The 21,686-nt window shown below is 37.8% G+C and overlaps 1 protein-coding gene across 1 annotated transcript in view; it reads left to right on the forward strand.

Annotated features, from left to right (window-relative positions):
• The window catches only part of samd10b (sterile alpha motif domain containing 10b), a 119,342-nt gene extending 98,278 nt beyond the window's left edge, over positions 1–21,064 (forward strand). The window contains exon 5 of the mRNA XM_072556657.1: positions 11,037–21,064. Coding sequence (XP_072412758.1) covers positions 11,037–11,059 — 23 coding nt within the window. The 3' untranslated portion in view covers positions 11,060–21,064. The remainder of the gene's footprint in view (positions 1–11,036) is intronic.
• The last annotated feature ends 622 nt before the right edge of the window (positions 21,065–21,686 follow it).

Consider the following 21,686-nt stretch of genomic DNA (forward strand, 5'->3'; position numbering starts at 1 on the left):
AAGGGAGTTACTCAAACACTTAGGTGTGTCAGAGAAACAGACAAATGCAGTAGAGCTAGAAAAACTTAAATACAATTGAGGAGAATGGAGTTAGATGATAAACAAAGAGTGGAAAGAGAAAGGCTGTGAGAGAGAGAGAGAATGTTTTTCGCTGAGCAAAGAGAGAGAGAAGAAAGGGAGAGAGAAAGAGAGAGTGAAGAAAGGGAGAGACAAAAAGAGAGAATTTGAACTTGAAGTTGCAAATTAGTCAGCAAAGTCAAATCAACAGGAAAGAGATTAAGAGATAAGGTATGTATACAAAAATGTCAAAACTCTGCCAGATTTTGATGAGAAAGATGTTGAAGCCTTCTTTATTTCATTTGAAAAAGTGACTAGGCAGATGGAATGGTCCGAGGATTTATGAGTAATGCTAGTTTAGACTAAACTATTAGGCAGAGCTAGTGAGGCATTTGCCGTGCTGTCAGATGAGGGGTCAAGAGATTATGAAGATGTTAAACAGGCTATTTTAAGTGCTTATGAATTGGTATCAGAAACATAAAGAAGGAACCAGGTCAGACTTTTGTTGAGTTCAAAAGAATTAAACCATAGTCATTTTGATAGATGGGTGCATGCTTTAAAGATAGATAGGACCTATGAGGCTCTAAGCGAGATTATTCTGCTGGAGGAGATGATAAGAATTCATGTGGAGGAACAGAAAGTTCAGGAAGTGAGAAGGGCTGCAGAATTAGCAGATGAATACATGCTGGTGCATAAGATAAGCTTCTGGCCAGAATTTCATCCTGTGAGGGATAGAAATTGGGAGAAGGGGAGATCCTACACAATGAAAGAAAGAGTAGAGAACACCGATAACAGTTTACCACAGGTTAAAAAAGAGAAGCCCAAGTGGGTGGAAAGGAGGTGAAAGGTCTCAGGTGTTTCCACTGTGGTAAAGTGGGACACGTAAAGTCATAGTGCTGGTCATTAAAGAAAGGCACTGTGGGAAAAGGTGTGGGAAAAGAAGCTAAGCCAGTGGTATTACTGAAGGTTGTAGAGGAAACCCCAAGAAGAGTCAAGGAGCTGCAGGAGAGTGTACAGCCTAGGCAGGGGCTAGATATAGAGTTAGTACCTGATCTCTATAAAGAATATGCCTTTGTGCATAAAGTTTACTCAGAAAGAAAAGGGGGAGAAGGACAAGAAGTTAGCATTTTGAGAGATACAGGATCTAACCAGTCGCTGATAGTTAGCGAATATGCACTGTTTCTGGTCTGTTACCAGAGAGTGTGGTAATTTGTGGGATAGATGGACAGAAATTTGGCATTCTCCTATGTAAGATCAGGTTGGAGTGCTAACTCAAGACTGGGGAAGTAACAGTAGGAGTGTCAGTTCCAGGAATCCAGTTTGTTCTTGGGAATGGTTTGGCAGGGTCCAATGTGGGAGTGGCATTCCTTGTTGTGGAGAAGCCCAAGAAACTGAAGAGACTGACAGAAATATACTGATATTTACCTAGACTGTGTGGTAACCAGATCCCACTATCATAAGTCACAGCATGAAGCACAAACTAATGACAAAGATGAAGGAGTTGAGGTTCACTTAGCGGACACCCTGTTTGACTAATGGTGCAGGAAAAACCTGAACAGGCAGAGGATCAGACAGAAGTGTTTAGCCCTGAAAGGCCAAAGGACTTGCAACAGCAAGGCAAGATGATAAAAGATATATATGTGGATGTGTACTCCAATAAAGGAGGCAGAGAATATTCCAGAGGATTATTATCTGAAAGATAGAATCCTAAAACAGAAATGGAGACCACGGCAGGTTAGTGCAGAGGAGAAATGGGCCGAAGTGCACCAGATTGTGTTTCTGGCAGCATACAGACAGGAAACCATGTTGACAGCCTACTGTCAGGATTACCCGAATGATTGGGATAAAGGTATCCCATTCGTGTTGTTTGCCGTTAGAGATGCCCCACATGAATCTACTCCATTCACTACCTTCAAGTTAATATTTGGGCATGAAGTGAGAGGCCCTTTGAAATTGATTAAAGAAAGATTGACAGGACCAAAGTCAGAGATCTCACACTTAGATTATGTATCAGAGGTGAGGAAGAGACTAAATTGAGTAGGTGAGTTAGCTAAACAGCACATAAAGAGGGCACAGCGTAGAATGAAACAGGTGGCTCTGAGAATCAGATGTTTTCCCAAGGGGATGATGTGTTAGTACTGTTATCAGTGATAGGAGATCCCTTCAAAGTCAGCTTTATAGCTCCCGAACAAATTAAGAAAAAGCTGAGTCAGGTATACTATCTAGTAAAGATGCCAGATAGAAATAAAACGGTATCGGGTATGTCATGTGAACGTGTTGAAACCATATTATACTAGAGAGAAAGAACTGGGGAAGCAGGTGTTAGTTACTGCCCCAGAGAGTGAGGAATCAAATCCAGATGATGCGGACTTTGAGATCCCTCAAAATATGTTAAAAAATGAAGACATCCTTGCAGAGTGGGATTGGTTAGTAAGCTATCTGTGTCTGGAACATAGAACACGGTTGAAAAGTTTGTTACTGCTTCAATAAGGACATATGTAAGAATGAGATGGGGAAGACTTATGCGATTGTAAATGAAGTAGATGTAGGGGATACTGCTCTGATTAAACAATGCACCTATTGGCTTAATCCTTTCAAAACCAGAAAGGTCCAGAAGGAGGTGGAGGCCATACTCAATGGGGATATCATCGAACCGAGCCAGAGCAAGTGGAGTTTGCCTATTATTCTAGTTCCCAAACCGGATGGACTCAACAATTTTGCATGCATTATTGAAAGGTCAACACCGTTACAAAATGCAATGCATCCAATCTTGCGATTGGAAAACTGTGTCAAGAAAGTTGGACAAGTCAATTACTTCACCAAGTTGGACTTACTGCATGGTTATTGCCAGGTACCTTTATCACAGACGGTAAAAGAAATTCTGCATTTGTAGTCCCAAATGGGCTATATCAATTTAAAGTGATGCCCTTTGGAATGAAGAATGCATCCACCATGTTCCAAAGACTGATGAACAGAGTTGTAGCTGGATTAACAAACTGTGCCGTCTATTTGGATGATGTAGTGATCTTTAGTAAGTCCTGGAAAGATCACATGGTACACTTGGCAGAGCTCTTTGAATGATTCAAGAAACAAAACCGGTAATAAATGAAACGATATTTGCGAAAGCAGAAGTAATGTTTTTTGGACATAAGATTGGTCATGGAAGGTTGACCCCCACAGAACGCAAAGATGAAGTCCATCGAGGAATTTCCACAGCCAACCTCGAAGAAAGAGATGCTTCAATTCCTGGGACTAAGAGGATTGTACCAAAAGTTTGTTCCAAACTACGGCAGTGTAGTAGCACCGTTGATCGATTTGCTGAAGAAGAACACAAAGTTTCAGTGGACAGAACAATGCCTGGACGCATTCAACCATTTGAAAGCAATACTAACCACAGCCCCAGTTTTAACTACACCAAACATTTCAAAACCTTTTTAAATTGCCATCAATGTTAGTGACATTGTGAGTTTGGTACTGGCCTGACAACTATTTAAAGTGTATGTCACGAACAATGTGTTGGAGATGGTTGTGTACACAGATCACAATCTTCTTACATTCTTGGAATGCTTTAAAGACAAGAATATAAGACTATTTCATTGCAGTCTTACGTTAGACTTTTAATTTACATATCGTACATGTTGTGGGTCATAAGAATGTAATAACAGATGTGTTATCTTGGATTTAACTGATAAAGTATGGATAAGATTGGTATCTATTCAATGTTATATGTATGTGGCAAGAAGTTAATATGAAATTAGATTAAAAGAAGCCATCTTTTCATCATGGTGGTTCATTTTTTTCTTAAGGGGGAGGTGTTATGAAGGTGTTTAGGTGTACTGTAACTTTAAGAAAGTTGGAAAGCCAGCAAGGACTGACAAAGCACAAACAAGGTCCCGAATGAGGTAACAATGTAACATGTGGTTGAAACAAATAGCAGCAACTGGGTTGCAATGAAACAAAAACAAATTCAAATTCAGCCAATCAGTATAGATTATACCCCTAGATCCCAAAATTCAATCAAATTTGAATTTAGTATTGTGATAATACTATAATCAGTGAAATGATCCGATGTTTTGGGGTATAAAACCAGACATTTTGAACAGTTAGGGGGAGAACTGCCACAGACCAGCAAATGTAGACTGCTAGCTGAAGAGCTCTCTGAAAGGTACCTGTCATGGGGAGTGCACATCAGAACATCAAGGCTGACCTGGAGAGAATCTACAAAGAAGAATCAGCAAAGCTGGTTTTGAAACGTGATGCTTTTTTATAAATTTTAATTGGAACTTTTTATCAGACCAGTATTGTAGAGTGGGAGGTTAAAGATAGGAATAAGAGAAAGGAGTTGACAATAGTTGTTGGTTTCAATATTCTCTGTTGGACTTAAAGAATAAAATTGTTAATTTTTACTTTAAATAGTGACCTCTGGAAATTTCGTTTCCCATCAAGTTTTGAGAATATTTGTAGCTCAGGTTGAGGTTCTGGGTGTATGTTTGCTCACTGAGCTGCAAGGTTCATTTTCAGATGTTTCGTCACCATGCCAGGTAACATCTTTGGTGAGCCTCTGGACAAAGCACTGCTGGTGTTTCCTGCTTTCTATTTATATGTTTGGGTTTCCTATGCTTTCTCTTTATAGAGGCTGCTAGACCTGCTGAGTTTCTCCAGCAATTACCATCGTTGTTTATAAAATATTTTGTGCCATATCTAAAATAAACAACTCGTTTGCATTAAAAGTTTCAAACAAATGGAAAAATAGTTTTATAAATAATGATAGTATTGCAAATAATCATAACATTAAATCTGAGCTTAAAATGAAATTAAAGCACACAATGGACACAGACACTTTTGAACCTAATATGTCATGTGATGTTATTCTGTCCATGGCAGATTTCCTTTCATGACACCTGGACTATCCACATGTTGGAGATACTACTCAGTGAAAATACATTCAGATCCTGGAAAAATGTAAACTTATAGCATCTTACTATCGTGCTATTGTTGCAACACTATATAAACTCCTCTGCTAATTTAAACCAGCCACACAGAAAAGATTCACCCCACACTGTAATCTGTTAAAAAGTGAGAGGCAAAGAACTGGATGTAGGTTTGCTCGCTGAACTGCAAGGTTCATTTTCAAATGTTTCGTCACCATGCTAGGTAACATCTTCAGTGAGCCTCTGGACAAAGCACTACTGGTGTTTCCTGCTTTCTATTTATATGCTTGGGTTTCCTTGGGTTGGTGATGTTATGTCCTGTGGTGATGTCATTTTCTATAGTGATGTCACTTACTGTTGTTTTTTCTCAGGGGGTGGTAAATTGGGTCCAAGTCAATGTGTTTATTGATAGATACTGACTCACTAGTATTCTTACATAAGTATAAGGAAGGACAACTTCGACTGGGACAATACATCCATCCTAGGACAAGCCAAACAGAGACATGCATGAGAATTCCTAGAGGCATGGCATTCCAACTGGAACTGTGTCGTAACAATAGCAAGACAGTAAGAGTATAAGTTTACATTTTTCCAGGATCTGAATGTACTTTCACTGAGCAGTATCTCCAACATGTGGATGCTCCAGGTGTTATGAAAGGAAATCTGCCATGGACATTGGAGTTTCTTGAAATGGTAGAGTAGGCATTGTGTCTGTTGCCTACTAGCGACAATTCTGAATCTTTTGGAAGAATAACATCACATGACATATTAGGTTCAAGAGTGTCTGTGCCCATTGTGTGCTTTAACTTTATTTTAAACTCAGATTTAATGTTAAGATTATTTGCAATACTATCATTATTTATAAAACTATTTTTCCACTTGTTTGAAACTTTTAATGCAAATGAGTTGTTTATTTTAAATATGACATAAAATATTTTATAAACAATGGCGGCAATTGCTGGAGAAACTCGGCAGGCCTGGCAGCCTCTAAGTAGAGAAAGCAGAGTTAACATTTCAGGTCCAGTGACACCTCTGCTTTCTTTTCTGCAGATGCTGCCAAACCTCCTGAGTTTTTCCAATAATTTGTTTCTGTTTCTGATTTCCAGAATCTGTAATTCTTTTTTTTAAAAAATATTTTATATCTGAAGCAAATGGCCAAGCATCTGGCCAGATTTACCCATCTTAATATGCTCCTGTTTTGCTGTCAATCAGAATACTTCAATTTGATTGGTTGCTAATAATACTTGATGACACTACTGTTGCTGGGTGTCTGAAGATTCCAAAACATGGCAGAGTTCAAAATCACACAACGCCAAGCTAGTGCTTCCAAATAAACCTGTTGGACTATAACCTGGTGTTGTATGATTTTTAACTTTGTACACCCCAGTCCAACACCGGTGTCTCCAAATCATAAACATGGTAGCAAATTCAAATTGATTTTGGGAAAAAAGAAATCCATACCATAAAGATTGTTTGATCTTTGTATGCTTTTCCTTCAGGGTTAGTGGTGAGTGTTATTGCTTTGTCAGTTATTGCAAGATTCAGGCTGGGGATTTCTGCAGGGTATTTTGGATTGAAGCACAAATTATATTGGACTTTGTGTCAATCCGGTGGCTTCACAGCTGATAATATTACTTCCATTATTCTGCTTTTGGGTTGTCATGCCTGTGTTGCCAACATGCATGACAGTGTGAACTTTTAAAATCAGTCTTTCAAACAATTTGAGTATAAGAAAACAAGATATTGTGAGACAATATAAAAATCAATAAATGAAAAAAAAGCATAAATAACGAATTCTGGCCTCAACATATGATTCTCTGATCGAGACTGCCTTCAACTGAACTCTTATAAAATTAACTCAAACCGAATTATTCATCGCACTCACTTGTCTTCTACCTTGCTATGTCTAAATCTTATCTCTCTGTTTTTCTCCCTCTTTCTGTACCACTCTGTCTCTTGTTCTTGTACTGCGGGTCTCTCTCTCTCATGCTTGTGTTTATCTTTTTCTGTCTTGTCACTGTCTTTCACTTCATCACCCTCACTTGTTTGTCTCTGTCCCTTGTTCATTCACACACTCAATGTGACTCTCTCTCTGTCTAAGTGCAAAAGCAATCTTATTGCAGAAGGCTAAAGGCATAATGATTGGCTGCTGGTATATCAGACAAGTGAAATTCATTAGAATTATGTAGCTTGCACAAATGAATCAGATCTATGAATACAATGGATAGCAATGAACTAAGTCTTTTATGTTCTTTAATTCTGAAGAGTTTAATTGGACAGCAGAAATAGTTGTGATTTTAATAATTAAGTTAACCATAGTCTTTATTCCATGGAGATGCTAATTTTCTTGTCAGTGATGCTGCAGCTTGGTTTATAGTGAACCAGTTGAATAATCTGAAAATGTTTACTGGCAACATTTATGTGAGGTAACTAACAGGAATGGAAGAATTTAAGTGACTGCTGCAGAACCTAGATTTTTTTTCTCCCCCTTAATCATTACGCTGCAGTCATAGAAAACTTGTTTATTTCATTGTTGGAATGATAGATGAAAAAACTGTCTGCGTGCCTGAATCTAGAACAACATCAAAAACACCTGCTGCTATTGCAACTATGGCACTCCCAATACTGAATAATGGGACAGTGAAGTAGCAGAAAGCACAGAGAAATTTGACATCTGATTCACAATGTTCCCTAACAAGATCAGAACCAACGGTCCTGAGGCAGTGGTCAGAAAAATGAGAGACTAGAGGGCAATTTTTCACATTAACACTGTTATTGCAAAGTAGCACATTAGATGGTGTGTATGTTAAAAGGTCGGTGGACAGTTTGGGTTGCATGGCAGGTCTGATATCCTTTCAACTATTCTTTGCAAAGTATCCTACAACTGACCTAGTCCTGTTGTGTGCCAAGAGTTCAATATAATTGTTTTCTGGTTTCTATGGAGGTTGCATGTGTAATTTAGAACTGGAATAGTTCTTTCAAACTCTTGTGTAATCCTGATAATGATATCCCAGATATTCACTGCTTTCAGAGGACCTGTCACACAAAATGTAGAATCTGATAGGGGTTTGAACAATGTGGGATATGGCAAGATGTGAGGCAGAACCCAGTGACAAATCTGGCAAGGCCCATCTTGACATTCAGATTATCTCGTTTTTTTTATGCTTTTCACAAGCAGTATGTTAAGATTCTCTCTAGGCAGCAGTAAGATGCCAATTTATTTGGATTAATGCTTGCTCAATGTCTTGTTAAAAGCACAACTCACCTCATTAATATTCAGTCCCCCCATCTTACTATCTCGTCAAATGGGCCTCACACACCCCAATCTGTGGACATTTCATCTACCATGTGGTAGGCTCTAGTACACCTCCTGGCACATCTCTGATCTACTTACAGGATGCTTCAGCACTTTAATGCGATATCTTGAGCTGCCCAGCAACTATCATTGTAATGAAGCAACAAGGACATTGTATGCTCGTGACATGCACCCAGCTCATGGACTGGACCAGGCTGCTTCTCTGAACTCTATGCTTGCTCTAACAGCATTTTCTCACTCTGAACCTACCTGGATTCTTATAGCGTCCTTGGTTTGCATTGCTAGCTTTGTCTTTTTGGGTTTTTCTCCTTGGCCAGAGCTACCAGAGAAACCGAAGGAACTGTGGATGCTGTAAATCAGAAACCAAAACAGAAATTGCTGGAAAAGCTCAGCAGGCATGGCAGCGTCTGTGAAGAGAAATTTGAGCTAACCTCTCGAGTCCTGGTCTTTTTTGGTCCAACTCATTCATGCTGACCAGATATCCTGAAATAATTTTTTAGATTAGATTACTTACAGCATGGAAACAGGCCCTTCGGCCCAACAATTCCACACCGACCCGCCGAAGCGCACCCACCCACACCCATTCCCCTACATTTACCCCTTCACCTAACACTACAGGCAATTTAGTTCTTAAAATATGCCCCCCAGTTTTGAATTCCCCCATCTTAGGCAAAGGACCTTTGTTTAATGTAGTCCCATTTGCCAGCACTTGGCTCATATCCCTCTAAACCCTTCCTATTTATGTACCCATCCATGTGCTTTTCAAATGTTGTAACTTTACCAGCCTCCACCACTTCCTCTGGCAGCTCATTCCATACATGCACCAACCTCTGCATGAAAAAGTTGCCCCTTGGTTTCCTTTTAAATTTCTCCCCTCCCACCCTAAACCTATGACTTCTAACTCTGTACCCTCCCACCCCAGGGAAAAAAACCTTTGTCTGTTTGCCCTATCCATTCCCCTCATGAATAAACCTCTGTTAGGTCATGCCTCAGCCTCTGATGCTCCCGGGAAAACAGCCCCAGCCTATTCAGCCTCTCCCTGTAGCTCAAATCCTCAAACCCTGGCAACATCCTTGTCAGTCTTTTCTGAACACTTTCAAGTTTCACAACATCTTTCCGATAAGAAGGAGACCAAAATTGCAAGCAATAATCCAACAGTAGCATAACCAATGTCCTGTACAACCGCCACATGGTTTCCTAACTCCTATACTCCATGCTCTGTCCAAAAAAGGAAAGCATACCAAATGCCTTCTTCACTATCCTATCTACCTGCGACTCCACTTTCAAGGAGCTATGAACCTGCACTCCAAAGTCTCTTTGTTCAGCAACACTCCCCAGGACCTTACCATTAAGTGAATCAGTCCTGCTCTGATTTCCCTTTCCAAAATGCAGCACCTCACATTTATCTAAATTAAACTCCATCTGCCACTCGTCAGCCCACTGGCCCCTCCGATCAAGATCCCATTGTACTCTGAGATATCCTTCTTCGCTGTCCAATATACCTCCAATTTTGGTGTCATCTGCAAACTTACTAACTATACCTCCTATGTTCGCATCCAAGTTATTTATATAAATGACAAAAAGCAGTGGTTCCAGCAATGATCCTTGTGGCACACCACTGGTCACAAGCCTCCAGTCTGAAAAGCAACCATCCACCACCACCCTCCATCTTCTACCTTCAAGCCAGTTCTGTATCCAAATTATTGAGGCAACAAGCCTTCCAAAGCACTTGGTGCAACTTCGACCTAGCCAATTGAACAGAAGATTCAGTCGATAGCTGTAAAATGTACAGCTGTAATTCAATTTCCCCACATTTGCCTTTTATTAATGGTTACTTCTTCTTGATTCTTTCAAGACATTAAAGTTAAATATTAAAATGGAAGGGGAAGGAAGTGGCAAGTTAGCGACTGTATATTAAGAATACTAATGATGACTTGTTATTGTGAGTTGTGAAAGTGGATGTGTAACTGTGTTACTCTGAGATTAGTCACTTCAGAATATGCTGAATACAAATGAAAGCACTGAAGCTGTCATTAAACTCTGTACAGCTGACCAGAAAGAAATTGTGATATTGGATATTAATGTTTTAAAAAGCTCAGTTAATGTTATTTATTTCCTCTCTTCTGCAAGTTTTACTGAATGAAAAGCAAAATTTCCTTTCCTATGTGACCACATAATCTTGCTAATTCCTTAACCAGATCTGAGGCCAAGTAATCTCAAAGACATTGGGATTCATAAACTCCATGTTTGATAACCAAGTAAGTAATTGCTTTGCCAGATGTGGTTTGATTCCCAATCTGCAGAATTAAGTTTTCACACCAGAGTTGGTACAAATAATGTTACATCAGGGCCCACTAAGATTTCCACTTTTGATTGCTATCAGTGAGAAAAGGACTAGTGTGGTCATGGTGCACTCCCAAGGTCAGATGGCCTGCAAATAATCAATCCAGGTTTGCACCTTGAACGAAAGTCATTGGGAGAGCTCCAAATATTTTTAAAAGCATACTTCAACAGAATTCTTTCAGTAGTGAGAAAGAAACAGGAGATGAATGGAAGGAAAGTGAGATAGGTGTTGAAGTGTGGCCAATTATGTGCCTCAGTAGACATATCACAACATGCAACTGATTTCCTGTTCAGCAAATTACACACTTACTGAACAAATACAAGGAGTAAGTAGAAATATGCACTTTATTGTTGTCAGGTTCATTCATTCTCTGTTTCTTTCTTTTCAGCTTCATTTGATAATGGCTCCTAGCTGACATCTCCTTTGGCAGTTTGCTGTGACAGAGTGGACCTCCTATACCACTGGGATGAATCCATGGAATGTAGATATCACACGAATCCTGCAGTGAATTAATGTAGTCATTCTGCAGCAGAGGAACTCAGTCTAAGCTGAAATTCTAAGCTTCGTGGTAATCTACTTAATCAGCTTTCAGGCTAAAAAAAAACACTAAAATCTTTCTTTTATAATTTTGTAAATCAAGTAAAAAAAATTAAGTCAAGTGATAACAGTGATTGAATGGTGCTACAATTTACTATATTGCTACTTCATTCTACACCTATTGATTTTATTAATTTGTTGTAACACTAGAAAATAGCAGGGAACTTATCATTAATATTGCAATACCAAGAAATGTAAGTATTCTTGATATGTATGGGTTAGACCCTTTCGGGCTGCTCCAGGCTTCACCTTAATTAACAATGTTAAGCAAGTGATTTCAATGTTACCCCTGCATCTTTATCTGTTGATAAATATAAAACACTGACTAGTGAAATGAATTTCTGAAATGAAAAATCTCACACTTAATACTAAATGAAAATAAGAATTTATTTGCAGCTGCATTTACCTAATAAGTTCTTTCATTTGAATCCAAATAAAATTACAGTAGTTTAGGTTGAACTATAACATTATGGTTAACTGAAGTACAATTATTCCTCCAATGAAACAGGAATAGGCTATTTAGCCGATGTGGATGTATGAAATGAAGTATCAATCCAGAGGCAACATGACTATATGTCTTAATAGAAATTAAAGATTAAAATATTTAAAGAAAAGCAAGAATTTTATAACTGAATAAACTGTTTTCATTGATTGGGTAAGATTTTCTTCACAAACAAATAGTAATTTATTTGAAATAGATGTTCTATTGACACATTAGCATGGTATGTGAATACAGATGAAGAGTGATCTTTATGTGTGAACATTTTTATTCAAGTCACTGGTGTGGCAATGCAAATATTTTCAGAACAGGTTGTGCATTGGGAAACTTGAGCAAAATAAAAGGAATTCCCTGTTTCAGTTTCCAGCCCAATTTGAGCACTTTTAAGAAATCAATTCAATAGAGACACCTTTTTGTGAAATGTCTGATATTTTTTACAGTTGTCTCTGGCTGTATATTATGCTTGTTATTCATTATACAAAAGAAAAAAAATCCAAAAGTAGCTCTGGACAGTTGTACTGTAGGCATGCACTTGTGACTGAGATGCTGCCGGTATAGATTTGTAACTCTTATCTTTTACTCATTACTGCAAGTTATTTGTGAAAAAAGACTTAAATAGTAGCTAAACCTGTAGTATAGCTTGTGCTGCTTAGAAGGGTAACTCTTGAAAATTATTATGCACCATAATAGTCAATGAACACTATTAAAACAAATACCATTCACTGTGTACTATAGACAATAGCATTGCTTGAAATGGACAAGGTCCATCGAAACAATTGATTTTAAATGCAGTTAGTGGTAAATCCATGATCACACTCAGAAGCACAGTCACATTTAAAGAGAGTGCTGGTTGGAGTTGGGACTCCCACATCACGCCCTGCAAACATGACTCCTGGTTGAGATCAAAGAACCAACCTTTATCTGATCACGCTGTATAACCTTTTAGGACTTTCATAGAATTCTCGTGATTTTCTGCTGTTCTTTAAACAGAGTTCAAGAAGTATGCTCCTGTCAACAATAGCATCCCATCTAACTTGTTTAAGTGTTGGTTAATATGCATTTTTTGTGTTAAACTTTACATACTATATTCTATAAGTATTGCTCACTATACATCATTCTCTTCCTGCTAACCCTGCTGCGGTATGCTGCACTGGAATTCAAACAAATTGAAGTGGAATAAATTTTTAAAATTCATAAAACTAACATTTTCAAGAGATTGAGTAACATCATAAGAGTTAGCTGTTGCCTTTTGTCCAGATTCAAATTTTAAAAGCATTAAAGATAATAATTATAACAGTTTAAGATTAATAAAGAAGAAACCCCTGAGGACAGTGTCCTTATCTTATAATTAACATGAATGGTAGCCAATTCAGTGTACTTGCTTATACTCGTCGGAGCAGCTTCAAGTCCCACCTTTTGTGACAAGACAAAAACCTTTTCTCTTTGTTAAGAACTATTTTTCAAATAAATTTGGGAATCTAACCCAATTTCACCATGCCTCTGAGTACACAGCACAAAATTGCTCATAGTTTAGTTCTTCAGGATGAGAGGCTGAGCTGTCAAAACACAGCTTTGCTGGATTAGAATGCAAGTTGGAACTGTGAAACATGCTCCTGCCTATTCTGATGACAACCTTACTGAACTTGCATTTTGTTAAGTGTAGATCTGCAATACAAATCATCTCCATATCATCAGTAGGCAAAAGAATCTGCTGTCAAAATGTATCTCAGCCAGTGACTTACAATGGGTGGTATTGGATTAGCTGTCGACATAGAAGCATGAGGTGATGAATTTTGGTAAGAGGAACATTGAAAATTAACATAAATAGAAGATACGATTCTCAAGGGGATGCTGAAGCAGAGGGACCTTGATAATTATGTATTCAGATCATTGAAGATGGCAGAGCAGTTAGAAAGAGCACAAAGCAAACTATGCAGTAACCTTGGCTGTATTAATAGGGGCATGGATTACAAAAGCAAGGGAGTGATTTTGAACTTGTAAATGATTCTTGTTAGACCTCATTTAGAGTAAAGTTCTGGGTGCTACTTATAGGAAAGATGTCAGAGAGAATGCAGAAGCTTTTACGCAATGGTTACAAGGATGAAAATCTTCATTAATGAGCATAGAATGAAGAAGTTGTGACTGTGCTACTTGAAAAGATGAAGGCTAGGAGGAGATATGTTGAGGTTTTCAAAGTGGCTGTATAGAGTATACAAAGAGAAAACTGTTCACGCTTGTAAAGAGGAAGAATGAGATATCATATATTTAAAATCATTTGCAAAAGAAGCAAGGGTGATATGAGATCAAGAAAAAATCCATTCAGTGAGTAGCTAGGCTATGAAGTGTGCTGCTTGGAAGTGTTGTTGAAGCAGGTTCAATTGAGGCATTCAAGAGGATATTGGATGATTATCTGCATTAAAGCAATGTGCAAGGATTTTGGGAAATTGGAGGAGATTTCACTAGGTAATGATGTTCATTTGAAGAACCATTATAGGGATGATATAATGAGTGGCTTCGTTCTGCATCATCCAACTTTGTGATTCTGTGATAACACATTTTCCATTGACTACAATGGAAATAAGCATCAGGTACTCTTTACAGAAGCAGCCAATCTGATATTGTCCACTTTGTATCACACGTGCAATAAAAAAATGATATGAGACTACAGCTCAGACTGGAAAGCACATGATAAATGCACTTAACTTAGTTGAACAGTACACAGAGAAAACAATGTAATTATAGTAATTACAAGGTTTTCTAGGCATTTTGAACCATCTTAACCAACAAGATGCCCTTCCTGAGATAAGGATCAACTTGAAAATGAACTTGAAATGCAATTGCTTATTTCATGTGCAGCTCCTTTCTCAATGAATTCCTGAATCTAGACTCACAATTTTGATAGCTCCCAACTGACTGCTGCCTTCATAATTTACCACCAAAACTCCAAAATATAGAACAGATGTTTTAAAAATATATCACTTATAACTAGAGTTGGTAGTTACAGAATTTAGAAATCTTTACTTACACAAATGGAGTTACCAAAAATTGTTTTCAGTATTCCCACAAAATGGTTGTGTTTGAATTTGAAACCATTTATTTGATTAAAACAAACTAAAACAAAGGCTTGGTCACTGTTCAAACATGATGGCAGCAATCAATCCATATATATCAATGCCTTCCTATCATAACTTTGCCTTACTCTGAGCTGTGCATATCAGCCTTTTTGGATGTATTTCTAAATCTTGGCATAGAAAGTATTACCCTTGTGTCAAGTGTATCTACGAAAAACAAATCCAATAGAGGATTCACTGAAAAAAAATCTTTTTTTGTCACAGTTCTGGAAAATTTAAACAGGATAAACTAGTCAATAAATAAGTATTTGTAAATCTGAATTTCAAGGGCTAAACATAATGAGCTTCATTTGGATACCCTGATTGAAGGGTTACTTTGCTCTACCTATTAAGGTATTCAGATATTTTTAATCAATCAAAAAACAAAATACTTCCACTGCAAGTCACATAACCCTTAGGAGTAACAATAGATTGTGTATAATCTTAAACAGTATACAATTACATCAGTAGAAAATAAATTCTAAAATTAATTAAACAGGCACTGTCATCATTCCAAAATAAAAAAAATGGGTAAAATTAAAGCAGCAATCCAAATTTACATGTAGAAGTTATTTTCTTGGCTAAATTTGAAATCTGGTGAGCTAACATGATGGAGGCCATGTGAATTATGGGCAAGGACAAATGTCTGTATATCATGGCATAATTGTGATGGGAAAGGTAAAAATATAATTGAAGTCTTCCCGTAGTGGCCAAATCTGGCAGAGAATTGGTCTCCGATCTCAGATTGTACAATCCCTCTTGCAGCAAGGAATATGTTGTCCTTATGCTCTTAAAACTGCTACTCCTCTTGGAATAATTAAATTGTTCCTGAAAGGATCTTCACCCTCTGATGCAAAGCATGTAGCACACAAATACAATCCTGGAATCCTCAGAAGAGTATACCGTAAGAATATCCTAGAGAGATCTGTGTACATTCTACAATATGTTGTTTCTCTAATGAAGTTGACTGGTGGATAAAAGGATCTCATAATAATGCTGCTCACTTAAGAACTAAGGAAAGTACATAAATGACATCAGTTAAGACTGTAAGGGATAACTGTGATCATCAAGATATCATCAAAGCCTTCCCCATATGAATTTCCTCAAATAAAGACAAGTACCAGGGAAACCAGCATGAGTTTAATTTCTGATAAGCTGCTGCTTGCAAAATAGCAAAATTGTATTACCTTTTCTCACTTAAATTGATGGAAGGATTATTTATCTCTCCACCCCGAAGCTCCCAGCCTTATTCCTGATTAAGAGCTCTGGCCCCCAAACGTCGATTCTCCTGCTCCTCGGATGCTGCCTGACCTGTTGTGCTTTTCCAGCAACACACTCTCCACCATAATATTCGACCCATTCTAGTTACTTTGAACTGTAGAAAATCTTGCTTGATATTAACTGCCACAAAGACAGTTAATAGAATAGATAGAAACTGAAAAAAAATAAAAGATTTAAATAGCAGTGATTAAAAATAATTATTTCTTTGAGCATACCGTGAGATGTTGCCAAAGAATTCTGAACATCAGTGTTATACTTGACCATAGGTGCACAGCAATGCTTGTCATGATCAAAACACACGTAAATGAGGCCGCCATTGCAGAAAATTATCTGTTTAATGAAACCATGTCATTATAACCTTCTTTACATTTCCATGGCTGAACCAAGTGCTTCAACTGTAAATGGAAGTTTGGCAGATGCAGAAGTTGGCACCATCCTCTGCCCTTATTCTGCTTCCATCTGTTTGACTACAACCCCAAATTTAGGCTAAACACTGTAAATCTAGTCTTTACTTCACAGATATTGTATGGTTTATAGTTTTTGAACAGCAAGTGGATGACAAAAAGATCAGTGAGAAGTGCTTCATTAAATGATGCAGTGGGCTGAAGTTGACCAGAAATCAGCTCAGTGTCAATTTCATGGAAAGTTTCTCTCTGTGAGCCCGAGCATGTTTTCTCATGCTAGTCTCAGTAGCTCACCTCATTACCTGTCAACCATGCCTTTGTGGTGCCCTGCCTTCACTGTTTGCTCAACACTGCTGTGATCTCCATGGATTCCTGGCACTGGTACCAATTTTATAACACAATCCTGCACCAGGTCAAATACTGCCAGCCAGGAGCTCCCCTTTGAAACACTTCTGACTGCATACAGCAGGTTCCGGTAACACTTCATTGCAAGTACAAATTCACATTCATAAATGTATTGCTACTTTACATCATCATGTGTCATCAACAGTCATTGTAACTGCAGCTACAAGAACCTAGCTACACAGGTTACATGGTCTTGGCATAATCCCCTCCTGTCTAAATGAGTACTACACATTTCCCGACACCAGTGTAGCATGACATCTTCTCATTGTTCAATGCGGGAGCACTGAATGCTGGAAAGCTTTCAAATAGTTGAAATTATTCATTCTTATGCAGAATCAACAAAAATGAAGCAAAGATAAAGTAAGGAAATAAACTATGAGTTAAACTTTCCCAATAAAAAAAGAAAATACAACAAGGCAGGAAGCAAATATGATAGAGAATTTAAAATACACATAAGAAATAGAAGTGACACTGGATGAAAACATTTTTAAATAGAGGAGGAAAAAATGGTCAAAGGACACAATCTCCTTCAGCTTGAACCAGTAGCTGATGCATTATTAAAGAGTTTGAGAGTTTTACCATATTTATAGATTTTCAAAGGTTGGGAGAAAAAGCATGATTGACACTGCTGGAGATGCCCAACCACCACGTGTACCATTTCACTGGAGATGGTCAATTAAGCATCTAATTCTGGGAATACTGCCAATTAAATACAGTAGGTGAGAGACACACCCTACCAGATCAATGGGAGAATTTGTTGTTTTACCCTGTTAGCAGACCCATCTGGAGAGCTGGGTGTCACTACAGCAAGTCGGAGAATGTGAAAATAGCTCAAGGTGAAGTTGCCTTCTGAAGAGGCAGATACATTATTTGTGGCCGCAGCTCCCTGGCCAACATTGCAGAGGGGTAACCATAGTCCTATTATCTCTTTACAGAGAGACGAGTGGTGATGGTTTATCCTGAGGGTCATTATACCTCATGCAATGTTGTGAAGGCAGGAACTTTATGGGTAATAGTAACTTTCACTGCTGCGGGATCTGAATCCATACTATTGGTGTTATTCTACATTGCAAACCGTCTGCCTAGCCACAGAACTAACATTACATGCCCAAAAATTGAACAGAGAGTGTAAATCAGGAATCAGTTCACCACTGTGACCAACGCTTCATGCAGATGTTTCTACCTATATGCAGGATTCTCTGCAGTTGTGGACCTGTGCAGACATGGTTGAAAGTGATATGGAAAAAATAAGTAGATTATGCAGGCCATTCCCAGCCTGCAACCTGGAAGCCATATTCAAGGCCCTGCCTGTTTTCACCCACAATTTGGAGCCCACGTGCCCCCAGCAAAATGCCAGTAATGACCCTAACCTTGCCAGTAATAGGCACTAATTAACTACCATTGTTGCAGGCTTCTATTACTCACCTGCCTGTAGCTACATTCTCAGGAGATGGTAATGCACTGGTTGGCTAACCCAGGGTTATTTTCAAAATGCAGCCCGCTTGCCACTTCTCATCCCCCTAGTACAGCCAGAAAGTTCTGATAATTATTTCTGTAGTTTTCCTGTGACTTGTAAGGATCCTCATATTATTGACAAAATGGAATTAGCATTGATATGATATGAAGTTGGACTTTATAATGGATATTATATTTCCTTAGAATTCTCAGGGCATTCAATATAGCTCATTGGCACTATTCAAAATCACATTACAGAACGTATTCACAGTAGGTGATATTGGCTATTAAATTACATATTGGTAGTTAATGGAAGAAATAAATCTTATTATTTTAGGAAAAGATGTGGGGAAAATACCTTTGATGCACTATTTGTAGAAAAATCAGAAATTAGTTTACAATTTCATAAAGGCTTATTAACATATACAAACAATGGAACATCATTATGAAATTATGTGCACAAAACATACATTTATTAGGAGATAATGAAAAGTCTAGAGCCAGACTACCTTTTAAAAGCACAGAATCAAATAATTTCTCCTGGGATTTGGAAATCTACACTGTCATTTAAAGATAAGCCTTTTTTCCTTTGTCAAAATCACTGTCAGACAAAGGAATATTTTATCATATTTGGCGAATGATCTGTAAATGGTTGAATTTGTCTTTTTACAAAACAATAAATGTGTATCTAGAAATGCAACATTTCACAGTTAAATGCAAATTGTTGTAACATTTTGAGTCATTTATCTCAGCAGTGTACACTTTACAATTTGATTAAAGAACATGCTAACTGTAGTGATTGTAACAAGGTCAGCCAGGTGGAGCTCATAGAATATGAGTTCCCAGAGTGGGGCTGTTAACCTGGTCCAATCTGAGAGCCCTCACTGCAGTGCAATGATGGTGTCCCTGCCACTAGACCAGAAAGGCCTGTGTTCAAGTCCTACCTACTCCAGATGTGTGCAATAACTTCAACGCATAGGTTGATTAGAAAAATGGGTAAGTAAGATAAAAAACAGGAGTGTCAGGCATGTTCACTTTGAGAGCTGCACTGAGGGAGCTTGTCAGTGTCAAGGGCTCTCCACATTTAAATAAAGGGTGACTTGGTGATGGGATCCTAGCCTCTGTGGAGCTATTTCACTGATATTTAGATTAGATTCCCTACAGTGTGGAAACAGGTCTTTTGGCCCAACAAGTCCACACCGACCCTCTGAAGAGTAACTCACCCAGACCCATTTACCTCTGAGTAATACATCTAACACGATGGGCAATTTAACATGGCCAGTTCACCTAGCCTGCACATCTTTGGACTGTGGGAGGAAACAAGAGTACCTGGAGGAAACCCACGCAGACACAGGGAAAATGTGCAAACTCCACACAATCACCCGAGGCTGGAATTGAACCTGGGACCCTGGTGCTGTGAGGCAGCAGTGTTAGCCACTGTGCCACCTTGTACTAGCTAAATTAACTGAGACATAGTTGAATGCTCACTAATATGGCTGCATTTGAATTGGTTTTTCTGTCCTCCAAAATTCAATGAAAGTGCACATTTCAAAACCATAGGGATGATTTCAGGAGAGGAAGAAAACACGAAGCTGTTTTCTCTTACATTTACCAAAGCAAACTACAGTAGATAGTTCATTAATGCAGTTGTTTATGGGGTATTACCATTGCTGGCTGAGCCAGTATTTATTGTCCAACATTAATTGCTTTTGAGGAAGTGATGACGACCTGCCTCTTGACTAACTGGAGCCCATGGCAATTTAATTACAAAATCATTCTTGTAAAAATGTAGGATTATAAAATGCTCTTTAAATGATTTTTTTTCTGTTTTACTTTTAAACTAAACTGTCTTGTATACATGGTACCATTATAGAAATATAGTACCAATATCAAGGTGGTAATTGTGAGTTAGTGCTTTATGCAATGGAAGCATGTATCAAGAATTTGAATAGTGGGTGTAAAGTTAACGAAGGGGATGTCAGCAGGGTTTTGTAGTTTGCAGATATACAGTCTTATTCTGGAATGCTTTGTGTCAAGACTTTTGATTTGTAAAATTTATGCTTTAATATCAATGTAACATTTGGAAAATATATTGTGTTTTATTATACCATTTATAGATGCATTAAATCTCCCAGACTTACTTTAAAACATTGATACCAACTCTCTTTGTTTTTTATTCATGAGGTACAAGGCAAACTTTACTCCTTTTTGATACTGCTGAATAATAACAGTGCTATATTTTATCATTAGTTGGGGATGTAAGGAAAGTTTCTTTAAAGTGATGCCAAAAGTGCTATCAATGGCAATAACTTTTTCTTTTGGTCCTACCATCTTTGAGGAGACATAAGGTGATGTCAAACTATCATTTTTAGGCGTACATAGGGAAAATATGACAGATCTAAAAAGCTGTGGGTGTTGAATGGGGTTTATACCATGTACTTTTTTTCATAATTGCTCTCTAGAATTCTGCAGATTACAATGGTCGTGAAAAAAGTATATGTTGATATTCATGATGTCACATATTTGCCTTGTATCATGATACAAATGCATCATTTATTCAGTCATTTTTTATTTTCATCAGATTTAGTTCTGATGTTTACAGTAACAACATTTTACCATATAGTTCTTCTGCAAAGTTCACATTGCTTTGAAAACTGTAATTGAATAAATTCAAATTAAAGAGATGCATCATATTTAAATAATTTTGTCTGCTGTAGATATCTATAATAATTCATTAAAGCTGGTTGATTTAAATTATACACTTCGTGGTTTTTAAATGCTAGAACATGTAACATTATTAAAGCTAGGTTCTTGACAGGACAGATGTCTTGAGGTTTATTAACAACACTATTTACACAGCTGTCATATCACACTTACATAGTCTGTGTTCTGTAGTTACTGATATTACTATACATTACACACAGAATAACATTATGTGTAGCTTTGTGTGAATGAACACACTACATTAACTCCATTACATAGAGAGAGTGACTAAAGGCGAGATGGTCACTGGTCACTTTTATATTGGGAATTACATGTCACAATGTCATGTAACTATCTGAAAGTTAAAGACTGTCTGGTCTGGAATCTATGCCATGATACAAAAGCAAATAGAGCTTCTAATTTTATTGTTATACATGCACTACTTTTGTAAATTAATTTATCATTCATTCGCTTTTTACTTAGCAGTTAAGTCAACTCTGTAGCACATTGTTCAGATGATCCATGAGTTAAGAGTAAATGTTAATTGTTTGTAACCTGTTAAATGGGAGCAGTCTCAAAGCTGA

Source organism: Chiloscyllium punctatum, chromosome 37 (assembly GCF_047496795.1).
Source record: "Chiloscyllium punctatum isolate Juve2018m chromosome 37, sChiPun1.3, whole genome shotgun sequence".
NCBI classification, from domain to species: Eukaryota; Metazoa; Chordata; class Chondrichthyes; order Orectolobiformes; family Hemiscylliidae; genus Chiloscyllium; species Chiloscyllium punctatum.